Source organism: Ceratotherium simum, chromosome 17 (genome assembly GCF_057802395.1).
Source record: "Ceratotherium simum simum isolate JZ-2026a chromosome 17, ASM5780239v1, whole genome shotgun sequence".
NCBI classification, from domain to species: Eukaryota; Metazoa; Chordata; class Mammalia; order Perissodactyla; family Rhinocerotidae; genus Ceratotherium; species Ceratotherium simum.
Window position 1 is genome coordinate 11,697,408 of NC_141916.1, and position 24,777 is coordinate 11,722,184.

A 24,777-nucleotide genomic window follows, 5' to 3' on the forward strand; every position below is an offset into this window, starting at 1 on the left:
GACCTCCTTTTAAGCTGCTGCTTTCCATACTGAGTTTTGATTAAAGATCTGTCATCTAAAATGCAGCTCCAGGGACTCTTAAGGGAGTAACTTCTTCCTCTATTTGAGTACTAGTCCAGAGCTCTAATGAGTAGAAGCTGATCTTCTTGAGCTGCTTTATACCTCTCTTCCCAAGTTTGTGAAACAAATACCAATACACCAGATTCCATCATCCATACTGGCAGTAACTATGGCAACTTCCCAGTTCTTTGGAAGATTCTACTCCACTGATAAATAAGCTACAGTGAGGCTTACTGATATTTATTGCCACGTCTTCCACAGGCCTCTCTACCCACTGCCCAGACCCAATAAACTGGACTTTTCACCAGCACTAAATCTACTTGCAAAAACTAAGTTAGCTCTGATTTCACAGGAGTGTGAAGTATGATTGTTCTCTGCCCTTCACCCCCATCTCTCCAACTCATACAACCCAATCCAGTGCTCAGAGTTGAGTCTAGTAGCTTTCCCTAATTGCCTTATTTTTAGTGAAGTGTAAAGACACAACTAGAGATTAGGTTTAGTTGTAGAGAAGAAAAACTGATTTCTTTCCTGGCCAAGACTCAACTTAGATTCTCTAACTCTCAGGAGGGTAGTGTACTAACCCAGGTTAGTCAGAAGATCATCAGACAATCCACATTTTGAGCACTTGGTCATCACTGTCTTGGGGAAATTGGATGAGTACAGAAGTACTGCCACTTTGGCTCAAGCTTCCCAGGGTATTTGGTGTAAAGTTGACTCATTCACTGTGTACCTCTGATAGAAAGAGAAAGTAAATGGCAGAACTGCCCTAATAGGTAGCAGAGTGTTTGATTTAGGTATAAAAGGCCATTAGGACTTGTCTTGCAAAATTCAAGCTCTAATTTCTAATGAGCAGCCTTATCCATTGCCACTGCTGTATCCCATACCCCACAAAGACACACATCTTTGTTGAGTCCTCTCAGTAGACTTGCCTTTGTCCACTGAGACAGGGCTGTTAGCTCTCACTTAAGGTCTGGTTCTGTTCCTGGAGAGTCCCTGATTTATACTTCTTTCTTATTTCCCATTGTACTTTTGATATCCCCAAGAGAAAGGGGTAATTTGTGGGGGAACAGGAATATTTTCCAGTCCTCTATTCTAACTATGTAGAGAGAAGCTGTTAGTTAGAGAGTTATATATACATCTACTTGGGATTCAAAGAAGAATTAGCATGTCCCTAACTAGCTGTGCCAGTGTGTTCTTAGCCCTCCATGATTGGCTTGGCTAAAAACTACAATAGTAGCCCTAGCATATATTTTGCCCATTTTCCCTACAGTACCCTTGGAGCAGATATTCTAATAAAGAAAGGTATTTTCTTTAACATTACCCCCTTAAGAAAAATACCTTTCTTTATTAGAATAACTCTGAGCCTAGTGTCTTTGAAGCTAAGAGGATTGGGATAGAGTTTTCTATTTGCTTTAGGTGGGAAGGTGAACAGGAGGGAGCCCAAGCCACTGTGATTTTTGCTCAGTTGCCACCCAGTATACATACCAAAATCTTTGTAATTACTGTCATTTTGTTTCCTCAGGTCATTAGTCATTGGGGGTGGGGGATATAAAAGGAAAATTTCTGGTTCTTGGTTGCTTATTGATTAAGAAGCAGTAAGAGCTCAACAAGACTTAGCGTTTTCAGGCCAACCTTGTCTATCTTGAGGAGTACAGCTATTTATAATCACAGGCAGTGGTTATAGCATCAGGGTAACCCTGATGTTTCCAGAGCAAAATAAGAGAGGATGAATTCCTTTTCTCAATAGTCTTATGCCTTATCTAGGACAATAGGGTTATTAATATGGAGGCAGCTAGGCACAGTCAGTCCCCTGCTCCTTGCCATCCTGGGTCCCAGGGATTGCTTGATCATGCTGAGGACTTCAGCCCATAGAGACTTTGGAACCAGTTGTTCCAAGATACCAACACAGAACTTCCACAAAACAGGTTGGGTCAATTCCGGACCATCAGACTGAGTTTTCCAGAGTGCCCCTTTAGTCTACTATACTCGTCTTCTCACCCCTGGAAAAGTGGCCATCAGCAGCACCTCTGCTGCTTAGACCTGTGTTATGTGGAAGACCTGTTATGGGATTTATCCATGTCATTGGCTACTCCTGCCCTCTAGCAATAGTAACTTCTAGGAGTCCTTTTGTTTTAAGAACCCCCAGAAGGAGCTGGTACCCCTCTGCTCCCCACTATTTCCTGCATGTGTGGGATCCCTGCAGGGAGGTGGGGAAGAGACCACAGCCAATCTCAGCATCATGTATGTGGTTTCCCATCCACCTCTGGTCTGATGTATTGAATTAGTTGCCAGTGCACTGTCTTCCAGATTTGCCTCTGTGCTCTTTGTTACTGTACTGGATCTTGTTCTGTCTGCTCCCATCAAGTCTTGGTTGGCCAGCCAACTAACAAGAAGGCAGTGTCCATCCTCCCCGCAACCCTCACCCTTTCTTTGTTATTAAAAGAATAGAAATGAACTCTCTCCTAGCCCTTTTGCTGAAGTGGTAGGTGAGGGGTGCTCTGACCACTGTGGTCTCTGCAGGGGGAACCGTGAGGGGCTGAGCCGCACCTCAAGCAGCCGCCAGAGCAGCACAGACAGCGAACTCAAATCCCTGGAGCCACGGCCTTGGAGCAGCACGGACTCTGATGGCTCTGTCCGGAGCATGCGGCCCCCTGTCACCAAAGCCAGCAGCTTCAGTGGAATCTCTATCCTCACCCGAGGTGACAGCATCGGGAGCAGTAAAGGTGGCAGTGTAGGAAGGAGCTCCAGGCCAGGTACCACAGCTTCTCTCCTTCTGTGTCATGCCCTTCATTTCTTGCTTGTCTTCTGCAAAACATCACTGATAGTTAATTTTAACAATACACTTATCCCAATATAGTGCCCTAGAAACCTAACGTAGGGGAAATTTGATTTCTTGGATCTGTTGTCCTTCTGAGTCCCCTCTCTGATTTTCTTTCAAACCTTCTTTTCTAATTGAAAAAAACTGATTGGGATTAGATTATTTTATCCAATCTCTGACTGAGATGTGACATCGCTATCAGCCCAGGTTCAGGTTATATACTAAGATGAGAATGATAGCTGCTTTCATTCTGTGGCCTCTGAAATTATAAAGACAGTTTGTAGAGCAGAGAGAACCCTTAGAGTTTCGCTGTTTGTAATTAATTGGTAGCAGCCATTAGGCCAGAACTCCCAGAGATACGGCTGTAGCTGCTTCTCTGAAACCAGTCACTGAGAAGGAGCATTTGTTCCACATGCCAGCCCTGTAACCACCCTTCTGCTCTTCTGATCTGCTGTGTAACCTTCTCCATCTATTCCTGTTGGACTCTTAGCAGAGGGCTATTTAGCTCTGTATACCCAGTGGGCCTCTATTTCACCATCCTCCTACCTCTGAAGTGCTTGACTCTCATCCCAGGAGTTCTGTAGTCTTGTGCTCAGAAGAAATCAATAGTGGTGAAGATTTTGTCTCTGACTCTTAAGTCTCTGCTGCCCTTCTCTGTTAACTCCTTTCTAACCCCACTGCCTCTGCCTTTACCCAGGCCCGTATCTTCTTTTCTTTAATTATGTCACTGGCCTCCAAGCTGGTTTCCATGCTCCATCCTCAGCCCTTTTCAGAGCCAGTTTACCAATCTAAAGCATAGATCTAGTCACGTCAGTGCTCTTATAAAACGTTCACATTTCTGCATTCCCTGCATAATCCAAGTTACTTAATATAGCATAGCTTCCTGACTCTCATGTGCCGTCTCAGTCTCATTTCCAGATAGCCACCCTCTGGCCCGCCAGCCGTTTCTTGAAAATGGCATTAGCTTTGTCCCCTCTCAGGCCGACAAGCCTTCTATTCATCCTTCAAATCCATGTCTCCTGCCACTTCTTTTTTTTTTTTTTTTTTTTTTGTGAGGAGGATCAGCCCAGAGCTAACATCTGCCAATCCTCCTCTTTTTGCTGAGAAAGACTGGCCCTGGGCTAACATCCATGCCCATCTTCCTCCACTTTATATGGGACGCCGCCACAGCGTGGCTTGCCAGGCGGTGCGTCAGTGCATGCCCGGGATCCGAACTGGCGAACCCTGGGCCCCCGCACCAGAGCGCGCGCACTTAACCACTTGCGCCACCGGGCCGGCCCCAATGCCACTTCCTTTTTAAATCCTTCCCTCCCAAGAGTTATTGCTACCTCACTTTGCTTTCACACAGCTTTGTTCATATCACTGATGCATCCCTTATCCTTATCAGATTGTAATCATTGTGTGGATGTCCATCTCCTGTCAGAATTCTGTGCTGCTTAAGAGCAAGGACTGTGTTCCCTTCACCTTTGTTTCCTCAGTTCATTATACAATGCTTGGCTTATAGTAGATATTCAGTAAAAGCATTTTACGTGAATGTGTGTATGACTTGGAGAGCCTAGAAGAGGGAAAAATAGTTGGGTGAAGGTGGTGTGTATGTGTGTGCACAGGCATGTGCTTGGAGAGGCAAGACTGCCTTCTCAGCAACTTTTATGAGATGCTGCAAGTTGAGAAGAAATCAAAGAGAAGACAGGTCTCTTGAGGGACTAGGAATTTGTGTTTTCCCAAGAAGCAAACATTCATGTTTTCAGCTGTCTAATCATGATGGACAGATTCTAGGTACTTCAGGGGAGGTGCCTTAGCAGCCTCACATTTTGTTCAATTCCCAAACCAAACATTGACAGTCAAGGTGGTTACTGTCCCTGGAGAGCAGAAACCTGCTTAGATGAGGACTCCATCAGCAGGGCAGCTGAAATGCATCTTTGCTAACGCATGGATCTTCCTAAGACAGTGGAGGAGCGAACAGAAGGGGAGTGAGGAGAAATGGCAAGGAAAGAGTTGAGCCCTGCAGCTGGGCCTCCAGGGGTGGGGTGTTCATGGCTTGTGCTTACAACTCTTGGTGGGTCTCCTCTTTGCCTTAGGTATGGTGCTAGGTGCCCCTGAAGTGTGCAGCCAGGTCACCTCATCCCAGTCTGTCCGGGGCCTTCTCCCTTGTACTGCCCAGCAGCAGCAGCAGCAGCAGCAGCAGCAGCAGCAACAGCAACTTCCTGTTCTCCCACCCACGCCTCAGCAACAGACACCCTTGAATAATCACATGATCTCACAGGTGAGTCACCACTCAGTGCCAGAGCCCCCTCCGTTCTGATTTAAGTAAGCCCTGGAAGCACAGTCATGTCTCTTGTGCTGTGGGTGGCAGGAAAGATCTGTTTTTGGAGACATGCCACTCTCTCCTCCATTTCTCGTTTGTTAGTTGTGGGGAGAGAAGAGTAAGGGCAAAGGTTTAGCCAAAGTGCTCTTAGTAGAGTCAGCCTGGGATTTTTTTTCTTTATATGTCTTCCTTTTCCTCCTGAGAATTGTCAGTGGGATCTTTCATCCCATTCCACATTTCTGTTGTACCCTATCTCCCTCTACATCCTGTGTAATTAGCAAGGTGATTTTGCTCACGATATCCATATATGGAGCTTGAAAAGATTACAGCTCCCACCATAGTCTGACTGAATGTATTCATGTGACTGTTGACCCATAAACACATATTCATGTGTATCGGTTTGAGGGAAAGGAAATAGCACTCACTCAAGACCCCTGCCAAACATACACCATAAGGCACAAAAACCCCCAGTGTTGTCTTTGTTTCCCACACCATAAAAGAGCTCTCTCTTTCTCCTTCTGTTGCTGGACTGGTAGATGTTGGTACCAACCAGGGTTTGAGTAAAGTTTTGCTTCTGTGGAAGCAAAACTAAGAATCAGATCCTGTTCTAAACTGGAACCTCAGGGTTCTAGGTTTCAAAGTCTCCTCAATACTCTGAGGAGAGCTGTGCTGAGATCTTCACTTATTCTTTTCTTCCATGAATAGAGCTCTTCATGAATAGGGCCCATACTTATCCTGAAGTATTCTCTGGTGGTCAGGAAGGCCATATGTCTACAGTCTTTTCTGCTGCAGTTTAAGTTCTCATTTCACCTCTCAGGCTCCCTCATCTCCCTGCTCAGTTAGTCCCACTTGGCCTCAGATAATCTCTTCCATAGTACAAGAAACAAGTCCCACGTACCAATATCCTAGGAACTGGAAACCAGAGTGGAAAGACCAGAATGGCACAGTACTACCCCATTCAAATACTGTGAAATGAGGCTAAAATAAAAAACAGTGAAGATCAAGGAAACCCTGCTTTGTGTCTGAATGTAACTCACACGCAAATCATTCCAGTCCTTCATCTTAGTCCCTAAATCAGTTTCTCTATAGTCCTGACTTCTTTCTTGTTCTACCACGTCTGCCTCATTACGTCTCCTTCATATCAGCTTACCTCACTCCATATTGAAACATAGCATGTGTGTGTGTGATTTTCCCTGTCTGTGTCTTAATTCAGACCTATAAGTGGGTAAACTTTGTGCTTCCCCCTCTGGCTATCTCCTACTGTGTTTCTGTGTGTGTATGTCTGACTTTTCCAAGGTCCCAGAATTTTTCCAAGTTTTCTAGCATGTGTATTTTAATACAGTCTTGCTCCCTTTTCTCCCTCTTAGTCTTCCATCTGCCTCCTCCTTCCATCTATATCTAGAAACAGACAGCAAGAATGGGAGAGGAATAAAGAGATAAGTAAAAAGAATAACCGTTTGGGACTGAAAACATTTTAGAATGTCCTGGTGACCAGCCCTAAATCCCAAACTTCTACTCAAATTCTGTCCCTGCTTCTGAATCATGAGGGTCAGGGGGTCAGTTGGTATTGACTGATCTCCTGCAGGGAATATGGTGCTAGGTTAGGCCCTATAGATTGGGGACAGGGTAGCATTATTTGATACAGAGATCTCTGTTCCCTCAGAAATTTATTCTTGAGGTTAATTGTGATCACAGACTCCAAACTGAAAAATCTTACCGTGGTGAAGTTTTGGCGTCCCTGAAGCACTTACGGTAGCTACTGATATTATACCCGCCCCCTGCCCTGCTATGTATGCTTCGTTTTTTCTTCTTCTCCACTTTTTCTCCTTCTCTCTTTATCCCTTTCTTCTTCTTCCTACTGCCTTTTTCTTTCTTCTTTTCTCTTTTTCCTTATCTCTCAGCACTGGTGGCTCTCCAAACTCAAGTTACTGAGCCCCAGAATACTTAGTGTTCAGTTTGTCAAATGGTACATAACAGTGCAGTGATAAAGGAAGTGACCACACACACATACACATGCACACACACCCCCCACCCCCCACTGTGCTTACTCTAAAGGTTTTCCTTTCGAAGAAAAACTGAGAACAGGTAGTTAAGGCCTGGGGACAGTGCTGGCTAAACCATGCTCTTTCGCTTCTGGCAGGGCTCTGCTGTAGAGCAGCCCTCATGTCATACATCAGCAGAACATGTGAAGTCAAGGGGTGAGGCTGAGGATTAAAGGGCCAGTGGCTCCCTTTTGCCCAATTTACTGAAAGTGGAGTGGACCTCTTGAAAAGGAGCCTCTCTCCTGGGGGCCAGTCAGGCATCCAAGAGACAATGACGAGCCCACAATTCACCAGTAGGTGGCAGTCACATTCCTCAGGGCCAGTCTTTGGCTTCCCTACGGTTTTTCGGAAGTTCCCTAGCTCTGGAGTGTGAGACTCTCTAAGAAGACAACTGTAGCTGAGGGGAGTGGTGGAGTAACTTAAAAATAGCACTGAGACGCCTGCCTTTACCACTACCCTTCCTCAGTCAGGAGAGGCCTAAGAGAAGAGCATCATTTCTTCTCTCTTCACTTTTTACTCAAAACTCACAAATGTGAAGAAAACAGGCAGAGTTGTTTTACCACTTCACTGTCCCTGTGGCTGCCCCTTCTCCCCCAAGGGATCTAAGGCCTGAAGCACAATAGGCCCTCCCTAAAGAGGAAAAAAGAGGATTAGGACAACAGAAAATGGGTTTAAAAGCTGCCAGCACCAGTAGCTCATGCTGAGCAGCTTGGCCAGCAGTTATATGTGGAATGCCGCTGGCTTGCAGAAAACAGGTGTACCAGGAGAGCTGAAAATTTGTTTTCAAGGCTACGGCAGCATCTCTCCCAGGTCACACAGTGGATTCTCAGTAACTTTTTCATAACCAAGATGACTTACATTTTATTTAATCCAGATATCAGGAGTATTTTCCATTTTGTGAGTCTTCTAATTCCTGGACTCTCTGTCTCTGGAACTGTTAGCCCCTCTGTGAAAGGATCTCCCAGAGGTCTGTAGCAGGAGAGGATATCGATACCATGGTCCCCTACACCTCTTAATACAATTCTGTTTGACTTCTTTTTTATCCCCTCCTATTGCTGGAGTGGAGTGGAAAGAACATATGTTGGGCAGAACTAGGTTCCCATCCCAGCTCGGCCACATTAGCTGTGTGATCCTGGATGTGTGATTTAATTTCTCTGAGCCTTCCTATCTTAACTGGAAATACAAGTTATCATATCTCCCTATAGGCTTAGTGTGAGGCTGTAATGAGATAATATATGTAAATTAAGCAATGTATATAAATGTTATTTCCTCCTCTCTTCCTAGCCTCTCTCCTGTGTCCTACCCCTCCTACCACCAGGGGCTGTGACTGGAGAACTGACGAGGTGATTGAAATGGCTGGAGGGGAAGAAGAGAGAAAAAAATAACTCCCCATTAGTTGGTTTAGAACACATCGTGCTCCAAATAAACAAATCCTCCTGCTTGAGGCTAGTGAAGGGAGTGAAGGAACAAAAGCTAGAACTAGGCTATTTATATTTTATTCCTAAAGCTCTCCCTGTTCGCTTATGGGGGCATTTTTCATACTGCCCTCAGCCTGGAGGAGCACAGAACAATCATGGAGCAGGAGGAGGTAGCTGGAACCAGGCTTGAACTGGCTGTTTTTTTCCTTCTCTGCCCTCTGGAGGGAGATGATCCTTGTAAATGAGCACTTCCTCCAGGAAAGCTGTGGTGTGAAATCAGGAGTGTGGCAGGGAGATCTGAGCCAGACCTTGGATGACCCTTCCTACAGAAGCAAGAAATCCCTTCTCAAGTGGGCATTCAAGGAGTGTTATGATCGTGCTCCCCAAGAATTGCGTGTTCAGAAAAATGCTTTGGGAAAAGCTGTGTTTGGAATCAAGCAGCAGACCCTGGCTCTGAGAATCCTAAGATTGCTCACAACGGCGGCAGAGTTCTGAGTGGCTAACAGGGCAGAGTGTGTAGCGGTTCTTCTCGATAGGAGACAGTGCCTCTCTGTCAGAGATGGGAAAGCCACAAGCTCCAGCCTGCTCAGCAGCCTTGCTATTCGTGTGAAATTTCTTTTATGATTAACCTTGTTGTCCCCTCCCTTTCCCTCCCCATCTCTGCCCCCTGCCTCTCCCCGCACCTCCCTTTTCTCTTCCCTTTTCCACATGGCTCTCTGCTGGTCCACAGCCAGTACCGGCTCTGCAGCCCTCTCCGCAGCCTGTTCAGTTCTCTCCAGGCTCCTGTCCCCAAGTCCTTCTGCCAGTCTCTCCACCCCAGCAGTACAACATGGTATAAACCCCATTCCCGTTTTTGTCTTGTCCATGTGTGGCCTGTATCTGTGGGTATGTCTGGGTCAGTCTGTGACAATCTTGCAAAGCAGTTGTGCTTTTTTGGAGGGCCATGTTAAAAGGTGTTTGTTTGTGAGGGGCCAGAACAGGCTGAACTACACTCTACTCTAGTGACCCCATCACAGCTCGCTAGGCATCTAGAGATGCGTAAATGTCAGTCAGAGAGGAACACTGAGTTCCCCTGAGTTTCAGGAGAGCGAAATTGGATGTTGGTCTAACCTGGGCTCCTAATCCCTCTACCATGTGCATCTTTCATCTCCTCTGCTCCCTGGACATATCTGAGGAACCCAGTCTATTCTGTACAGAATGGTTCTCTATAATTTCCTTTAAAAATAAACACCATTTGCAGATTTCTCTTGTACCATTGGTAAAAACTTAAAATGTTCTCCTATCTTATGTTATTTTGCATAAAAAATATCTTCTACTGCACAGCACGTGCTGTTTAAATTGTTTGTACCCTGACTACAAATCCTTTGAAGATCTGATTTGCCTCATAGTTGATAACTTCCATCATGGTTATAGGAGCCCTGATTTTTTTTATTTTGTGTTAATCACGCCTGTCGGCTTTTTCACTAGAATCCCCTCTTTCCTCCCACCTCTTATCTCCATTCTGAAAAGTCCTGGAACATGGACCTCAAAATAATCTGCAATCCAGTCCTCTTGTCATCTCTTTCTGCCCACTAAGGTAGCAAAATAGCTAGCAAGGAGATCAGATCCCTGAAAATCAAGTGAAACCGCAGGAAAGCATTGTCTTTTGTTTCTATTCATTTCTTTTGCAAAAGAACTTCTGTTCTGTGTGAGTGTGTGTGTGTGTGTTGATTACTATCCAGGGAGCAGAAAGGATGAGGGAGCTCACAAACTCTAACCTATCACCATATAAGTGAGAGATGGAACTCCATCACTCTTGCTGCTTAGAGCAGAGGGCTGCGAGAGAAGGCAATTACAGACTAGCCAGTCAGTCTCGCCCTTTAGCTCGCCACTCACCCTGGCCTCCTTTCCGAGGTGAGAATTGGAAGTGTTTTCTGAAGGACAGGAGAACTCTAGGCAAGTGTCAGAGAACAGAGGTGGAAATGACCTCGAGAGAGGGAGTAAGGAGATAAGCAGCAGGAGTGGGAGCCCACCAGTCTTTCCACTGCATTGGCAGAGCTGGGAAGCCACGTGAACCAAGCCATCTCTGATCCACTCAAGGTGTTATCTGGGTCCTTTATTATAAAAACGAGATTTATGGCAACATAGGGGCTCTTTGTATGGTTGAAGGCATGAAGAAGACAGGAAATGGAAAGACATAGTCTTTTTTTAACCCACTAGTTTGTCTTGTTTTTTCTATATATAGAAGTTGTGTCATTGCTCCCATCTCCCCAGGACTAATTCTGATAAAGATCATAATCAGATAGGTACTGTTACCTCATATGTGGTAGGGACACTGGCTCTGGAGTTGGGCTTCAAACAGCTGTTCAATTCATAGCAATTTAAAACACCATATGACAGAGGCTTAGGGCTAAAAAGCACCTCCCAGGGCACAGAGGCAGGAGTCTCCCACATTGGTGTAAGGAAGGCTGTAGAGAGGGTTGCTATTTCTGTCTGTCTGTCTGTGTTGAAGCCAAGGACATGGGGCTTGATACAACCTCGGTCCTTGAGTGTCCCTCACTCTCCCAACAGGCAGATGACCTCAGCAACCCCTTTGGACAAATGAGTCTTAGCCGCCAAGGTTCTACTGAAGCAGCTGACCCATCCTCAGCTCTCTTCCAGCCCCCACTCGTCTCCCAGCACCCTCAGCAGACTAGCTTCATCATGGCTTCTACAGGACAGCCCCTCCCCACTTCCAACTATTCCACCCCTAGCCATGCACCACCTACTCAGCAAGTCCTGCCACCCCAGGGCTATATGCAGCCCCCTCAACAGGTGAGCGGCTCGGGCTCCCAGCTTAAATCACTAATTCAGTTTGTCCAATATTATAATCCTTCTTTTTTCCTCTAGTTTAGACACGCCAGAGGGAATATTTATCCCCCACCTCTATTGCCCCACCTTGCACTTGAAAGTTGGCTTTCTAGTCAGAAAGTCATCTTTCTATATAACACAAGACCTTCCTGATCTGTTTCAAACTTGTATACTAACGCTGCAATTGCAGGTCCCAAATATTTCCATTTATAGATTTCTGGCCATCAACCCTGATGCATTTAATAGTTTGGGGATTTGGGGACTGAATTTGAGAGACCTTCTCACATCTGTTTACTCTCACTGTAGATCCAGGTTTCTTACTATACCCCTGGACAGTATCCTAACTCCAACCAGCAATACCGACCTCTCTCTCACCCGGTGGCCTACAGCCCCCAACGTGGTCAACAGCTGCCTCAGCCATCCCAGCAGCCTGGTAAGAGGAACTGTTGGTGTAAGAACGCAGTGGATAGGGGAAGGGCAGAGACTAGGAAAGAGAGAGGAATTTACCTTCCCCGTTTAAAAAAAAAAAAAAAAAATGCAGGAATGATTAGGGTCCTAAAGAGGGTCCCAGGGTCTCCAGAAAAAGAAAAGGTAAAATAGGAGAAGGGAAATTACTGATAGAGTGTGACCTCGTAAACATTGTTGAGACCATGCTAACGTCTTCTCTGCCTTGCCATCCCTAGGTTTACAGCCCATGATGCCTAACCAGCAGCAGGCGGCCTACCAAGGCATGATTGGGGTCCAGCAGCCACAGAACCAGGGCCTGCTCAGCAACCAGAGGAGCAGCATGGGGGGCCAGATGCAAGGCCTGGTGGTTCAGTACACTCCACTGCCTTCTTACCAAGTGGGTGCATTCTGCATTGGGAAGGAACCCCTAGTCCTGAGGATGAGGAAAAGGAGGACAGCCTCCCACACCATCCAGTCTGACAACTCCAGCATGAAAATATTACTTACATTCCCCTTAGATTTTTTAGATTTTTTTCCTCGGAGAGAAAGCCCAGAGAGTCTGAGAAGAATCTTTATTTAAATTGTTTGGGCGCCGGCCCAGTGGCATAGCGGTTAAGTGTGCGCTCTCCGCTGCTGGTGGCCTGGGTTCAGATCTGGGCACGCACCGGAGGCACCGCTTGTCAAGCCATGCTGTGGCGGCGTCCCATATAAAGTGGAGAAAGATGGGCACAGATGTTAGCTCAGGGCCAGTCTTCCTCGGCAAAAAGAGGAGGATTGGCAGATGTTAGCACAGGGCTGATCTTCCTCACTAAATAGATATATAGATAGATAGGTAGACAGTTTGGTCTTTATACAGACACGCAAATGAGTAAATGCCCAGAAAAGTAGGATCTAAAGGAAATCAGTCTCCTTCCTCTATGTTAAGTGCCCAAGGGTGGTGTTTGGAGAAGAGGGAAGTGGAGGGAGCTCTGTAAGCATTTCTTTTAGGCAGATGAGGAGACTCGGAGGAGTCTCTAAGAGGTAGAGACGGAGAGTGCCCTAGTCTAGTGATGACTGGACTGTTCTCTGGATGAGCTCATTGGGAATACGAGTAGTCATTCTCTTCTCGTCTCCACCCAGGTCCCAGTGGGTAATGACTCGCAAAATGTGGTCCAGCCGCCTTTCCAGCAACCACTGCTGGTCCCTGCGAGCCAATCTGTGCAAGGTGGCCTCCCAGCAGGGGGCGTTCCAGTGTACTACAGCATGATCCCGCCGGCTCAGCAGAACGGTACGAGGTGAGGACTCCTTGAGTTGGCGCTCATCTCCCATAGACCTTCAGCAACTGTTGCACCATGGTTTTGTTTCCACTGTCCTAAGAAAAGAAAGGCAGGGGTAAAGATGCCAGTGCTGCCTTAAAGCAGGTAAAATACGAGGGAGTTCATTCTCCATTTCTCTTGGTAGATTTGACATTTGCCTAAGAGCTCATCAGCAGAAAAAAATCCTGCTTCAGAAACAGAGGCTTTATAATTCCCCCCATTTTTTGTTTTTCTAATCAGTGGGATTAAGAACTATGGGATAGAGACTGCTCATCATTAAAAGAAGCAATTTGGAGTATATATTTGTAAATTTTTCTGTGTACCTCTGTATCCATGTATGAATCTCAGATGGTCTATTTCTATATTTCTATTTATATGTATCATAGTATAGGTCATAGCTATTAGAATTTTAGAGGTAGAAGTCACCTTAGAAATATCTAGTCCACTCCCCTTGTTTTATATTTCTCCCTTCTTTTATAAATGAAGAAATTCCAGCTAGCGATGTTAAGAAACTTACCCAAAGTCACACAGCTAGTTAGAAGCACGGCTGGAACTAGAACTCAAGTCTGGGCCTACTTGTATATATTTCTGTCTGTCTCTCTCAGTGTGTATATGTTTATTTCTGTCTTTTTTTATGTATTTCTCCATGTTGTCTTGAGTTTTGTGGGGATTTTTCCTCATTTGTCTTTAGAGGACTGTGTTTGCCATTGTGTAAACATCCTAAATTACACATCTCCTTAGCTCTTTTTTACCCGTCTCTCTCTAGCACTGTGTGTCTGTGTCTGGCATTCTTTTTGTCTGTGTTTCTGTTGTGTTTCTCAGAATGTGTGTGTGCGCGCGCGCATGTATGCACGTGTATGTGTCTGGTGTTTTCACACTGTTGGGAAGAGCATGTGTCACTAACATTCCATCTGTAGCACTGATTAGCAGCTTCCTAATTGAAAGATGATCAAGTACAAATATATATAATTAACTTTGAACTGATGAGTGATTTTAGAAATTGCATGGCAAATTGGTCTGGGAATGGCTTGGAGCTGCCTCTGCTTCCCACAGGGGAGGCGCAGGGAGCAGCAGCTGTTTGCCAGGAGCTGTGTTCCTTCCTCTGCTGCTTTACCACTCCTCTCTTCTCCACCTCCCCAGCCCTTCTGTGGGGTTTCTGCAACCTCCTGGCTCTGAGCAGTACCAGATGCCTCAGTCTCCCTCTCCCTGCAGTCCACCACAGATGCCACAGCAGTACTCAGGTAAGAGGATAAAGAATTGGGGGTCTAGGGGCTGGCCTGGTGGCGTAGTGGTTGAGTTTGCATGCTCCGCTTCGGCGGTCCGGGGTTCGTGGGTTCAGATCCTGGGCGCAGAGCTACGCACCACATATCAAGCCATGCTGTGGCAGGTGTCCCACATATGAAGTAGAGGAAGATGGGCACGGATGTTAGCCTAGGGTTAGTCTTCCTCAGCAAAAAGGGGAGGATTGGTGACAGATGTTAGCTCAGGGCTAATCTTCCTCACCAAAAAAAAAAAAAAAAAAGAATTGGGGGTCTTGGGCACTGGTAAGAGCAAACACTGCTGTAGGACTTGTGCTCTAGAGCTGGGAAGGGCAGAGAGAGTTCAGGCATTGGCTCTGTCCCTGACTGTGACCCCATCACAAGGAAAGACCAAAGTCCTGGCTGGTGTTTTCCAGGGGTGCTAAAATTGACCTCTCAAGAGAGGTGAGGTTGGTTGCCCCATCCCTATCCTTGGGAAGCCAAATCTCTGACTGAATTCCTTGTTTTCTTCCTTTCTTATTCTTTTTTTTTTTTTTTTTTTTTTCCTGAATTCAGCATTCCACTCACCACTCACATGCCTTTGAAACACAAGTGCTTCCCTCTGTCTCTTGCACTCATTCTTCCAATAGACAGCTTTTCTTTTCTCTTGGGAGTACGGGGGAGGCTGAAAAAATGCTTTTTAAGCCATATCTTAGATTTGTGAGGCAATTTTTTGTATATGCTCACATAACATTGTGTCATTCTAATTCTTACCACAACTTCATGAAGAGGAAATTTAAGACTCAAAGAGGATAAATGACTTGCCTAAGGTCACAATCCTAGAATTTGAATTTGGGTCTTTTGACTTTCCATAACCCATGCTACATCCTCAATATCAGGTTTCTGTACTCGGTTCCTTTCCCTCAGTGGGAAATAAATAGATCTCATGTTAAACAGCTACAGGCCCTCTTTGGAGGGGCCAGCTATCCAGCTGAATGGACTTAAGCCTTGCAGTCTCTCACTGTCCGCTTTTGCCAAGAGCTCCAACACACCAAGTTTGTTTCCCTTTAGCCCCATCCTAACATAGCATTACACTGCAGTTGAAGAAACTTCAGGGATTCTGGAGGGGAGGAGGTCTCAATGTTATCTCCAACCATCCCCATTCTGCACTACTGTGGGAATGTTGGAGTGCCCTCTTCTGGTGAGAGGGAGGTATTTTGCCAGTTTTCCCCATTTTAGAAATGGAATATTTTTCACGTAAGATTTTTTGCACTCTATGTTAGATGCTGTAGAGTGGATTCCAAAATTAATCTTGCTCATAAGACATGATAAATTCTTACTTCCAAGGAGCAATGACTTCTGCCTTCATCCAGACCAAACATAGATCTCCCACAGGCTGAGAGGTTTTAAGTTGAATAGCCCTTACCCTTTATTACATTATTGGTCTCTCTAGCTGCTTCTCCTAGTGTCTGCCAGGGGCACTTGACCTTGAAATTCCCAGTGGGGTATGGAAATTGTAGAAACCAGCTCCAAGAACCACTGTAGCCTGTGGTGGTGCTTGGTACCGCAGGGCATTTTCTCTCCTGTTTGTTAAAATAAGTGTGTGTGGTGCATATGGGTATACTTGTATGTACATTTTTGTGTGTGTCATTAGTGGTATATCAGTATATCTATTGGGTTTCTGTGGTTGTATCTCTTCATCTTCAAATACAAAGTCTTTGAATCAGAAACAAACCAAGTGAAAAGAATTTTTTATTACCTACTCTGGACCCAGTGCTGGGTTAAGTCAACTGAAACAGCTGTTGTTCTGAAAGTTGGCAGCAATAGAGATCTGGGCTGGGGCTGGAAGGACATAATCTAGGCTCTTACCAAATCAATAGAAATGGAGGAAACCCTCTTCATCGTCTACTTCCCTCGCTTCTTTGGAATTTTCTGTTATATTTCCTTTCTTCTTAGCTACCCTGATTGATCCTAGGCTTCTGACTGACCCCTTGTACTTTTCCTAGATAATGGGACCTTCTGTTCCACCATGTCATCTAAGAGACCATATTCACCATACCATTGATTTTTAAAGTCTTCAGTCCCTGCTTATGGAAATCTAAGAGGAAGTGGAAGAAAAGAAACAAGTGCTGCTTCTGTCTTCCTTTCCAGTTCACCCTTTACTGGGAAGATAGAAGGCCAGCATAGCTCACAAGGGCTGCTATGTCACCTTCAGAGGACAGTCACCCGCCCTTCTCCCATGTAACAACATGGTCACTTTTCCAAAAATAAAGGCAGGGATTAGGATTGGCTGTTCCTGGAACAACTGTTCTGGTTTATTAATACATTTTTGTAGTTTCCCAGTTCACTCCTAGGCCTGGACCTTAATTATTCCACGATGATATTAGACATAACTGTAACCCCAGGAAACACTTTTTTTCCCACTAAAATGATGGCTTGCAGGTCCCTTGAGGTTTCTGCAGGGATGCTAGCCTGAGAAAGACACACAGAGACATGAAATGGCAGTGATACCTATACACAGACTCCCAACTCACAGTGACACAGCAGCATGGCCAGAGTGAGGTACATACAGAAATAGCCTCTCACATACTTACTGGCTCATTTTGTAGCTGAGGGGTTTCCAAAGCTGAGACTAACTCTTTTTCTTTCCCACTCCCTGAAGATATCCCTCCCCCCACCAAAAAAGGGGAAAAGACCAAGATACTATTGCATTCTATCCTGTAATTTGGGAAAGATGCCTGTGGATTTTATTTCTCTGGACATTCTTTTCCATAGATTTGATTCCTAGTGGTAAGGAAAAAGCCTTATCAGTCTTCTACCTCAGTGATTTAAAAAAAAACTCAACAAAAACCAATTCTACCAGACATAAATGTCATCTGTTTGTATTTATGCGGTTTGCTCTGCCCAATCGACCTTTCTGCCCGGGTTTAATGATGCCACTTAAAAAGCCATTCACACGTCCTCTCTCCTTTCAGAGCTTTCAAGCTGAAATTGATTTCCTTATTCAACCCCCTTTCCCCCCTTCCCACTCCAACCCAGGCTCCTTCCCTCAACCTGATTATATGGAAGTGCTGTCACTGGGCAGTGGGGTGGGTTTTTTTTTTTTTTTTTTTTTTTTTTACTGCCATGTCTATTAAGAAGTAGTGACAGTTCAGCTGCTAACGGATGCCACCTGCTTTTGGCTTTAGGAAGAGAAGCATAAGCATCAGCTCATCAGCAGAACAGTGTTGTGTCCTCAGCTGTGAAGGAACAATGCTGCAGACCAGCGGGGGAGGACTCCGTGTGGGGAGGAGCTCAGGACTGAGGCTGCAACTGAGAACCCTGGCTTTGTTTTTGTTGGGATCAGAGAAAATAATACGAGGACTTTGTTCTCTTTCCCCTCCCCTCGAGCCCCCTAATAGCTCCTTATGGCTACATGCTGGTATTAGAGCTTCCACCGCATTGCTTATGCCACACCCTACACACTCACACATCTCCCACCCTTTCCTGGCCCAGGGCATTACGCTCAGGTTATGAGCTGCCTTCTAGAAAAGCTGTAGATTTGATTATTTTTGTCTTGGCCCCCTCAGGTGGCAATGAGGTGTTTGAATAAGGTCAATTGCAATTTTGTTGGTAGAGAATGTTGGAGCAGGTGTGGCTCTTAGGATGGGGAAATAACAGGCCCAGAGGAACCAGCATGAGGGAGACTTAAATGCATGACCCTCCACAACCGTGCAATCTTCCCGTGGCCCTTCTACAAGCGGTGCTGATGAATACCCTGTCCCCCTTGGCAGGGGATGGGGAGATGCGAGCCTGTGAGTCTGAATATTTGTGCTCTCTGATTAGATGAACCCTAGAGTGTGGGGGCCACGGATTGACTAGGGAATAGGATACGATAGATGCTGTGTCTCCTGAGCTGCTTTCTCAGGCCTCCTGCTGTTTCTTTTCCTTTCCTTTGACCAATGCTACCTGAGAAAAGCAATCACGCTCACTTGCCAGCATGACTGGTGCCCAGGGCAGAGGCTGCAACATTTCCCGTCACAGGAAGCAATGTGATGGCTGCAGCAGTGGCAGCCCCAGAGCACTGAGCTGTGAAAGTAGCAGCACTGCAGTGCGTTTTCAAGCAACCCCCAGTCCCATTTCTCTACCACCACACACACATGAACTCAGCATATCCCTCAACAGAAATATAGCTTGGGAGGTCAAGAGCAAACCCTCACGCTGGACAGTCCCCTGTGGGGAAGCAGAGCTCCTACCCATCCCTCCCAGCAGGGACTGTCCATCAAACTGCTTCTCCCTGACCCCTTACCTGGCTTTTCACCATGAGGAAGATTCAGGACTTAATGTTCTTCCTTGTTGAGCCCTTTTCTTCCCCCAGCCTGTGAGAGGGCAAGGCTATGCCTGGTTGCCTGTGCTAAAACCTCAGGATCGCAGTCAGTCACCTGAACCTGTCAGTGAAACCTTCTGAGGGTCTGACCCTCCCACTCCATTCCTGCTGTCACTGCTCTAATTCAGAACCTCCTTGTTCTGTTTCTGTAGCTTCCTAATGGTCTTCCTGCTGCTAGTCTCAGCCTCCTTTCAGCCATCTTACATTCAGCCACTTGAGTTAGCTCTCTAAAGCACAAGTCCTATTGCCAACACCTACAGGATAGAGACCCTTACCAGAATGTGCTTCAGACTCTGACACCAACTATGTGCGTACTGTCTGACTCCCTAGTAGACTGTCCATTCATGAGGGCAGGGACCAGCTCTATCTATTATACACCCAGTGCCCAGCAGAGGAGCTGGCACATAGTATATATTGAAAACACAAATACACGTCTCATCTCCTACTTCCCCCACACAGCCCCTGTGCCTTAGCACCTTGAATTATTTGTCATTTCCTGAATATGACATCCATCTCTCTGCCGTTTCTTTTGCTTGAAATGTTCCCAGCTCACCCCACCCCTGCCCAAGAAGTGCTTCCTAGGTCTGGCTTAGTGAAGCTATGGACATTCATCTTCTCCAGAACAACCGGAGATCACCAACTTAATCTGCAGCCATTACCAGAAAAAGCTGCATAAGCGAGCATCCCTAGCCCAAGGCCCAGACTGGGACCTTTACCATGCGCGGGCTTCTGAGCAGTCTGACCTGGGCATTTGGTAATACCCAACTTTGACAGAATGGAGTAGTTTTCTGCCGAGCATACCAAAGTACCCCTCACCAGGTGAAGGCCAGGGTAGCATTGGCATCTGGGACTTCTGTCCCTTCCACTCAAACTTCCACTGATTTGGGGAGAAGAAGTCAGAAAATAAATCAGCAACTATCTCAGATTCCTAGCAGGACACAATTTAAGTGACCCTGAGGTGAGTGGGTGGATTTGCTTACTGGCTGTCCCACTCAGGGTTAGCTGGAAGACCAAAATATAGTTTGAATTCACAACCAACTGCTTTCTTCCTGCCACTCAGGAGTGTCACCTTCTGGACCAGGTGTGGTGGTCATGCAGCTGAATGTCCCTAATGGACCCCAGCCCCCCCAGAACCCATCCATGGTCCAGTGGAGTCACTGTAAATATTACAGCATGGACCAGCGGGGGCAGAAACCTGGAGACCTGTACAATCCTGACAGTAGCCCCCAGGTGAGTCCTGCAACCCAGCTTTGTCTTGGCTAGGAGGTGATCAGATTCTTCTCAGGGAGTGATCTTTGCCCTTGACTGACCAGCCTCTTTTACATATCTTTCCCTGGGCACTTTCTGGGGAGAAACACAAGAAATAGAGAAGAGTGTCTTCTTTCAAGGAACCTAAGATCTAAGGGACACACATTTGAAAATGCTAAGAGAATACTTAAAACAGTATGTCAAAAAGTGGCTAATAATACAAATTAATTAGGGACTAAAGGGGCATTTTGAAGGAGCAGTCTGACTTTGGCAGAGTTCAGCAAGAGAAGTTTCCTAAGGGGGATGAATTTAAGCCAAGCCACAGGAATAACCAGAGGGTAATGTTTGGTGTTTATATATGTGTGCTCCTCTCTCCCACAGGCCAACACACAAATGAGCAACAGCCCCGTCACATCTCCTACCCAGTCTCCAGCACCCTCTCCTGTCACCAGCCTCAGCAGTGTCTGCACAGGACTCAGTCCCCTTCCCGTCCTCACACAGTTCCCTCGGCCTGGGGGTCCAGCACAGGGTAAGGGGTTAGATTAGGGCTGGCTGCTGTCAAATTCACCCTTCACATCCATTCCCAAATGGGGAGATCGAGAAGGTAGCAGCAGTGTGGTTGGTCATCCACCTCTAGGAGACAGCTCTTCCTTTAACGTCCCTGTTTAGGCCAAGGATGCCTGCCCTTCTTTAGTGCTGCCCATAGTTAACTTACTCCAGGCCTCCTTTACATATTTAGTATTTACTACCAAGTAAGGAGGGGGTTATGAGCCAGGGAAAAGAAGTTCACTGAACTTTCCAACGAACCAAAGAGTTGAACCCATCAGTAATGAGTCTGAGGGCTGGGAATATGGGGCTGTGTCAGAAACAGTGTGGTTTTAGAAGAGGGATTTGGGTTAAAAGACTTGGGTTCAAGTTCTAGTTCCACCACTAACTAGCTTTGTGATGTTGAGCATGTCACTTAAACTCGGAACCAGACCTCAGTTTCCTAATCTATAAAAGGGGGTTAATCACACATAAGATAGGAATAATCTTATCTGCTTTCTGCCTTGGCTATCATAAGCAGTATAAAAATAAGATGAGAATATGGTTTTAAAACTTTAAAGTGCCCTGAAATATAATATTTATCAATAATAATAGGTAACACTTATGGTGCTTAATATGTACCAGGCATTGCTATTAGTGCTATACATGTCTTATATTCATTTAACCTTCCCAGCAGCACTAGTGAGGGGAAAACACACCCAACATCCCATTTCCAGTAACAGAGCCAGGATTTGAACCTAGGCAGTCTGGCTCCAAGTCTGTGCTTTTATCCACTACACTGTATTGCCTCTCCTGTGACTCAGAAACTTTAGCCCTGGCTTTGGGGTAGGGAGAATCTATATAAGAAATAAAAGACATTCATAAGGGTCTGAGGTTTCCTCCAGGGCCTTTTATCTACAATAGACAGAGCCCTTCTTCAAGGGTAAGGGAACCTAAGAGCCCCATTTGTCTGAGATACAGCTGAGAGCCAGGGGTTTAGGAAGAGAGACAATTTAAGTCAGTCACATGGGCACTCCTATCATAGAAAAAATAGGAATAGTATGCATTGTTGCTGTCCATCTCCAAAGCCCCTTGAAGACTCATAAAAGTCTTACCATGAAGGTCAAACTCCCAGAAAACCATCTGCTCCTCCTCCCTAGGTGATGGGCGCTACTCCCTCTTAGGCCAGCCATTACAGTACAATCTGTCCATCTGCCCTCCCTTGCTCCATGGCCAGTCAACTTACACGGTGCACCAGGTAAGGGTGTCCACCATCAGCCTTAGGGCCACCAGGCCCCCATCTCTGAGCCACCCACCTCAACCAGCTGGGTGGACAAAGGAGACAACATAGAGAGAATGGACAGAGTTGGGGGGGGCCTTACCCCACTCCCGTACTCATTCCTCCCACCTGACCCCAGTGCCAAGAGGGAGGGGCTTTTTGCTTCTTAGTGGCCACTTTCTGGCCAATCTGACTGCCTGATGGGGTGGGGTCCTCAGGTTGGGTGCTGCTCCTTAATCTCACAGATAGACATTGGGATTCAAGTCAGTCAGTGTTGTTTACCAGGGATGAGAGTTATCTTTGAAATGTTGAAGGGACAGAGTGGATTGAAGCATGGAAACCGGAGCAAGAGACAAGCACTCAAATCTGCCTCCACTGACCTGGGGACAACAGATGTTGGTGAGTGACAGGATGCTGAATCCCTAAGAGAAGGTGCTCACCCCTCCAGCCCTGCATTACCAGCCCAGGACCGGTGGGAAAAGCTAACAGCTTAGGGTGGGGAGTAGAAATGGGACCCTTTTGTTCTCAAGAGCAAGGAGAAGCTGGAGAAGTAAAGTATCTCCATTCTCCTTACCAAGCCACTCCAGGTCCTGGAATATGATGGTAAAAATGGGGAGTAACACGATGCTGGGGGTTGCTGAGCCTGTCATTAAGAGAGAGTCTGGTGGGAGTGGTCCCGAGCCTAATCCAGGATGTATGCCTTTGGTATTCCTAGACCCAATTTAGGAGAAGCTTGACAAGAGTGTGTGGGGGAGGGACTCTCCTCCTGCAGGCCTTTCATGCTAGGCATACGAGATCTCTCGGGTTTCCCCTATTTGGAGCAGTTTGCTAAACAAGGAAAGGAAGGGAAACTGACTTCCCTAGGTGATATGAAAGAGGAATCTATTTGGTCCAGCCTTTGAGAAGGGAACAATGGAACATATTTCGGGTTGAGCTATTGACTTTGTGAAAGAACATCAGCAAAAGCCACACTTATTTCACAGTAATGGCTCCCTGTGAGAGAACTGAGGCATAGGTCTCCAGGTCTTAAATCTGGGATTCTGATTTCCAGGCTCTTCTTGCCTGCATCTCTGGTCTAGGAGAAGAGAAAGGTTCCTTTGTTTCTCCTAGTTGCCGTGATCAGAGTGTGGATGGTGGGGGGTTGGGCTGATTTAGGGAGGGAGGAAAGGGCTGAGTGGGAAAAGCCAGGCTTTTGAGGACACTGTATACAGCCTTGGTCAGCCAGCCGCTGTCCAGTCCTCCCTGCTTTGCACCTCTCACAACCATGTCCTCTCTCCTCCCCTTCCAGTCCTGGGGCGGGTGCTGGAGGTGACAGATCTCCCTGAGGGCATCACCCGTACAGAGGCGGACAAACTCTTCACTCAGCTTGCCATGTCCGGCGCCAAGATCCAGTGGCTCAAGGATGCTCAGGGGCTGCCTGGCGGGGGTGGTGGGGACAACAGTGGGACTGCCGAGAACGGCCGCCACGCAGACCTCGCTGCCTTGTACACCATCGTGGCTGTGTTCCCCAGCCCCCTGGCTGCTCAAAATGCCTCCCTTCGCCTCAACAACTCTGTGAGTCGCTTCAAACTTCGAGTGGCCAAAAAGAACTATGACCTGAGGATCCTGGAGCGAGCCAGCTCCCAATAAACGGAGGAGGGGAAGGGACTGGCCTGGTGGGGGTGGAGGCAGGGTGGAGAGTTGAGGCATCCTGACAGACCACAGACAGAGGCCGAAAGTAAGGTGACAGACACTAAACTGGAGCCTAAGGCAGGAGAGATGAAGATGGGATCAGAGACCCTCACAATGGCACTGGGCTCCTTCTTGCTCCCCTGTCATGGGTCCCCTCTTTTTCTCTGGTTGGCCCCCCTCTGCTTCCCTCTCCTTCCCATCCTCTTCTGTCATTTTTTTATCTCTTTGCCCACCGTGAAATTAATTTCTTTCATATTTTTGGTCAGGTAGAATTGGGAGGGTCCCACACTCCCCTCTTCTCCTATTTCTGTACCATCCCAAGCTCCCTTTTCTTTTTTGGTCTTTATGAATATATTTATATGGACAGAATTAAGAAAAATGAAATTGATTTGCCCTTTCTCTCACTTCCCCCATCTTGTCTCCCTAAACCCCACAGAGTTAAAACTTGGGCCTCCCCCCCACAGAACACTTGTATATTGTTTGTTTGAGGTTCGTGCCGCAGTAACAGACACAGTATTTAATTGCACATACAGATGTTTGCTGGGTATATTCACTGTAAATTTATTTAATCTGATTTTTTGTTTGGGGGGGTTATCTGGGGAGAGGTTGATTTTGTTTTTAAATATAAAAAAAAAAAGTCTGTCACTTGACGTCAGTCCCTGTTTCTCTCTTGCCGCCCTGGTGTGGGTGGGGGTTGGAGGTCCTGGGTAGGTACAGCCCCACAGCTGTTGGAGGGATTTGATGTGGGTTGGGATGGCTTTCCCTAGCATATGCACACATATCTTCCTAACACTGTTCCCTGTGTCCCTTCCTCCTCCTTGCACATAATATTCTGATAGATGGCTGGGTCTCTAATGGGACCTTGGGTTCTGGGCTCTCCCAACTCAGCCACTAACTGTGGTTCATCAGGCACATCACTTTTCCTTTCTGGACCTCTGACTCCTTTATCAGTACAATAAAAGACTTGGACTGACTGGGTGACCTCTAAGATTCCTTCCACTCTGTTAAGTCTGTGATACTCATTTAGGGCCCTCATGGCTGAGCTGGGGAGGGGTGAGTGAGGTCCAGAAATGAGTTGAGATGCTGCCTCATACCTGTCCCTCTAATCTTCTGAAAACTTTTCAGGGATGGAGGACTTGGGCCTTTCTTTAATCCTAAAGCCAGAGGATTGAGTTTTACCTGGTAGGAACAGAGGTAGATGTTTCTTACAATAAAAGCTACATCAATTGAACTTGC

The 24,777-nt window shown here is 46.4% G+C and overlaps 1 protein-coding gene across 27 annotated transcripts in view; it reads left to right on the plus strand.

Moving 5' to 3' along the window:
* R3HDM2 (R3H domain containing 2) overlaps positions 1-24,777 on the plus strand; it is a 139,230-nt gene that overhangs the window by 113,007 nt on the left and 1,446 nt on the right. For 17 of the 27 annotated variants that reach the window (XM_087442149.1, XM_087442152.1, XM_087442151.1 and 14 more), the window contains 13 exons: positions 2,581-2,813; positions 4,957-5,141; positions 9,374-9,475; positions 11,194-11,436; positions 11,779-11,905; positions 12,156-12,316; positions 13,039-13,193; positions 14,355-14,455; positions 19,879-20,048; positions 20,448-20,595; positions 21,752-21,849; positions 22,185-22,269; positions 23,159-23,424. In XM_087442149.1, coding sequence (XP_087298275.1) covers positions 2,581-2,813; positions 4,957-5,141; positions 9,374-9,475; positions 11,194-11,436; positions 11,779-11,905; positions 12,156-12,316; positions 13,039-13,193; positions 14,355-14,455; positions 19,879-20,048; positions 20,448-20,595; positions 21,752-21,849; positions 22,185-22,269; positions 23,159-23,424 — 2,074 coding nt within the window. Of the gene's footprint in view, positions 1-2,580; positions 2,814-4,956; positions 5,142-9,373; positions 9,476-11,193; positions 11,437-11,778; positions 11,906-12,155; positions 12,317-13,038; positions 13,194-14,354; positions 14,456-19,878; positions 20,049-20,447; positions 20,596-21,751; positions 21,850-22,184; positions 22,270-23,158; positions 24,192-24,777 lie in introns of those variants that run through there. The other 10 variants (XM_087442160.1, XM_087442164.1, XM_087442167.1 and 7 more) reach the window with 4 other exon arrangements.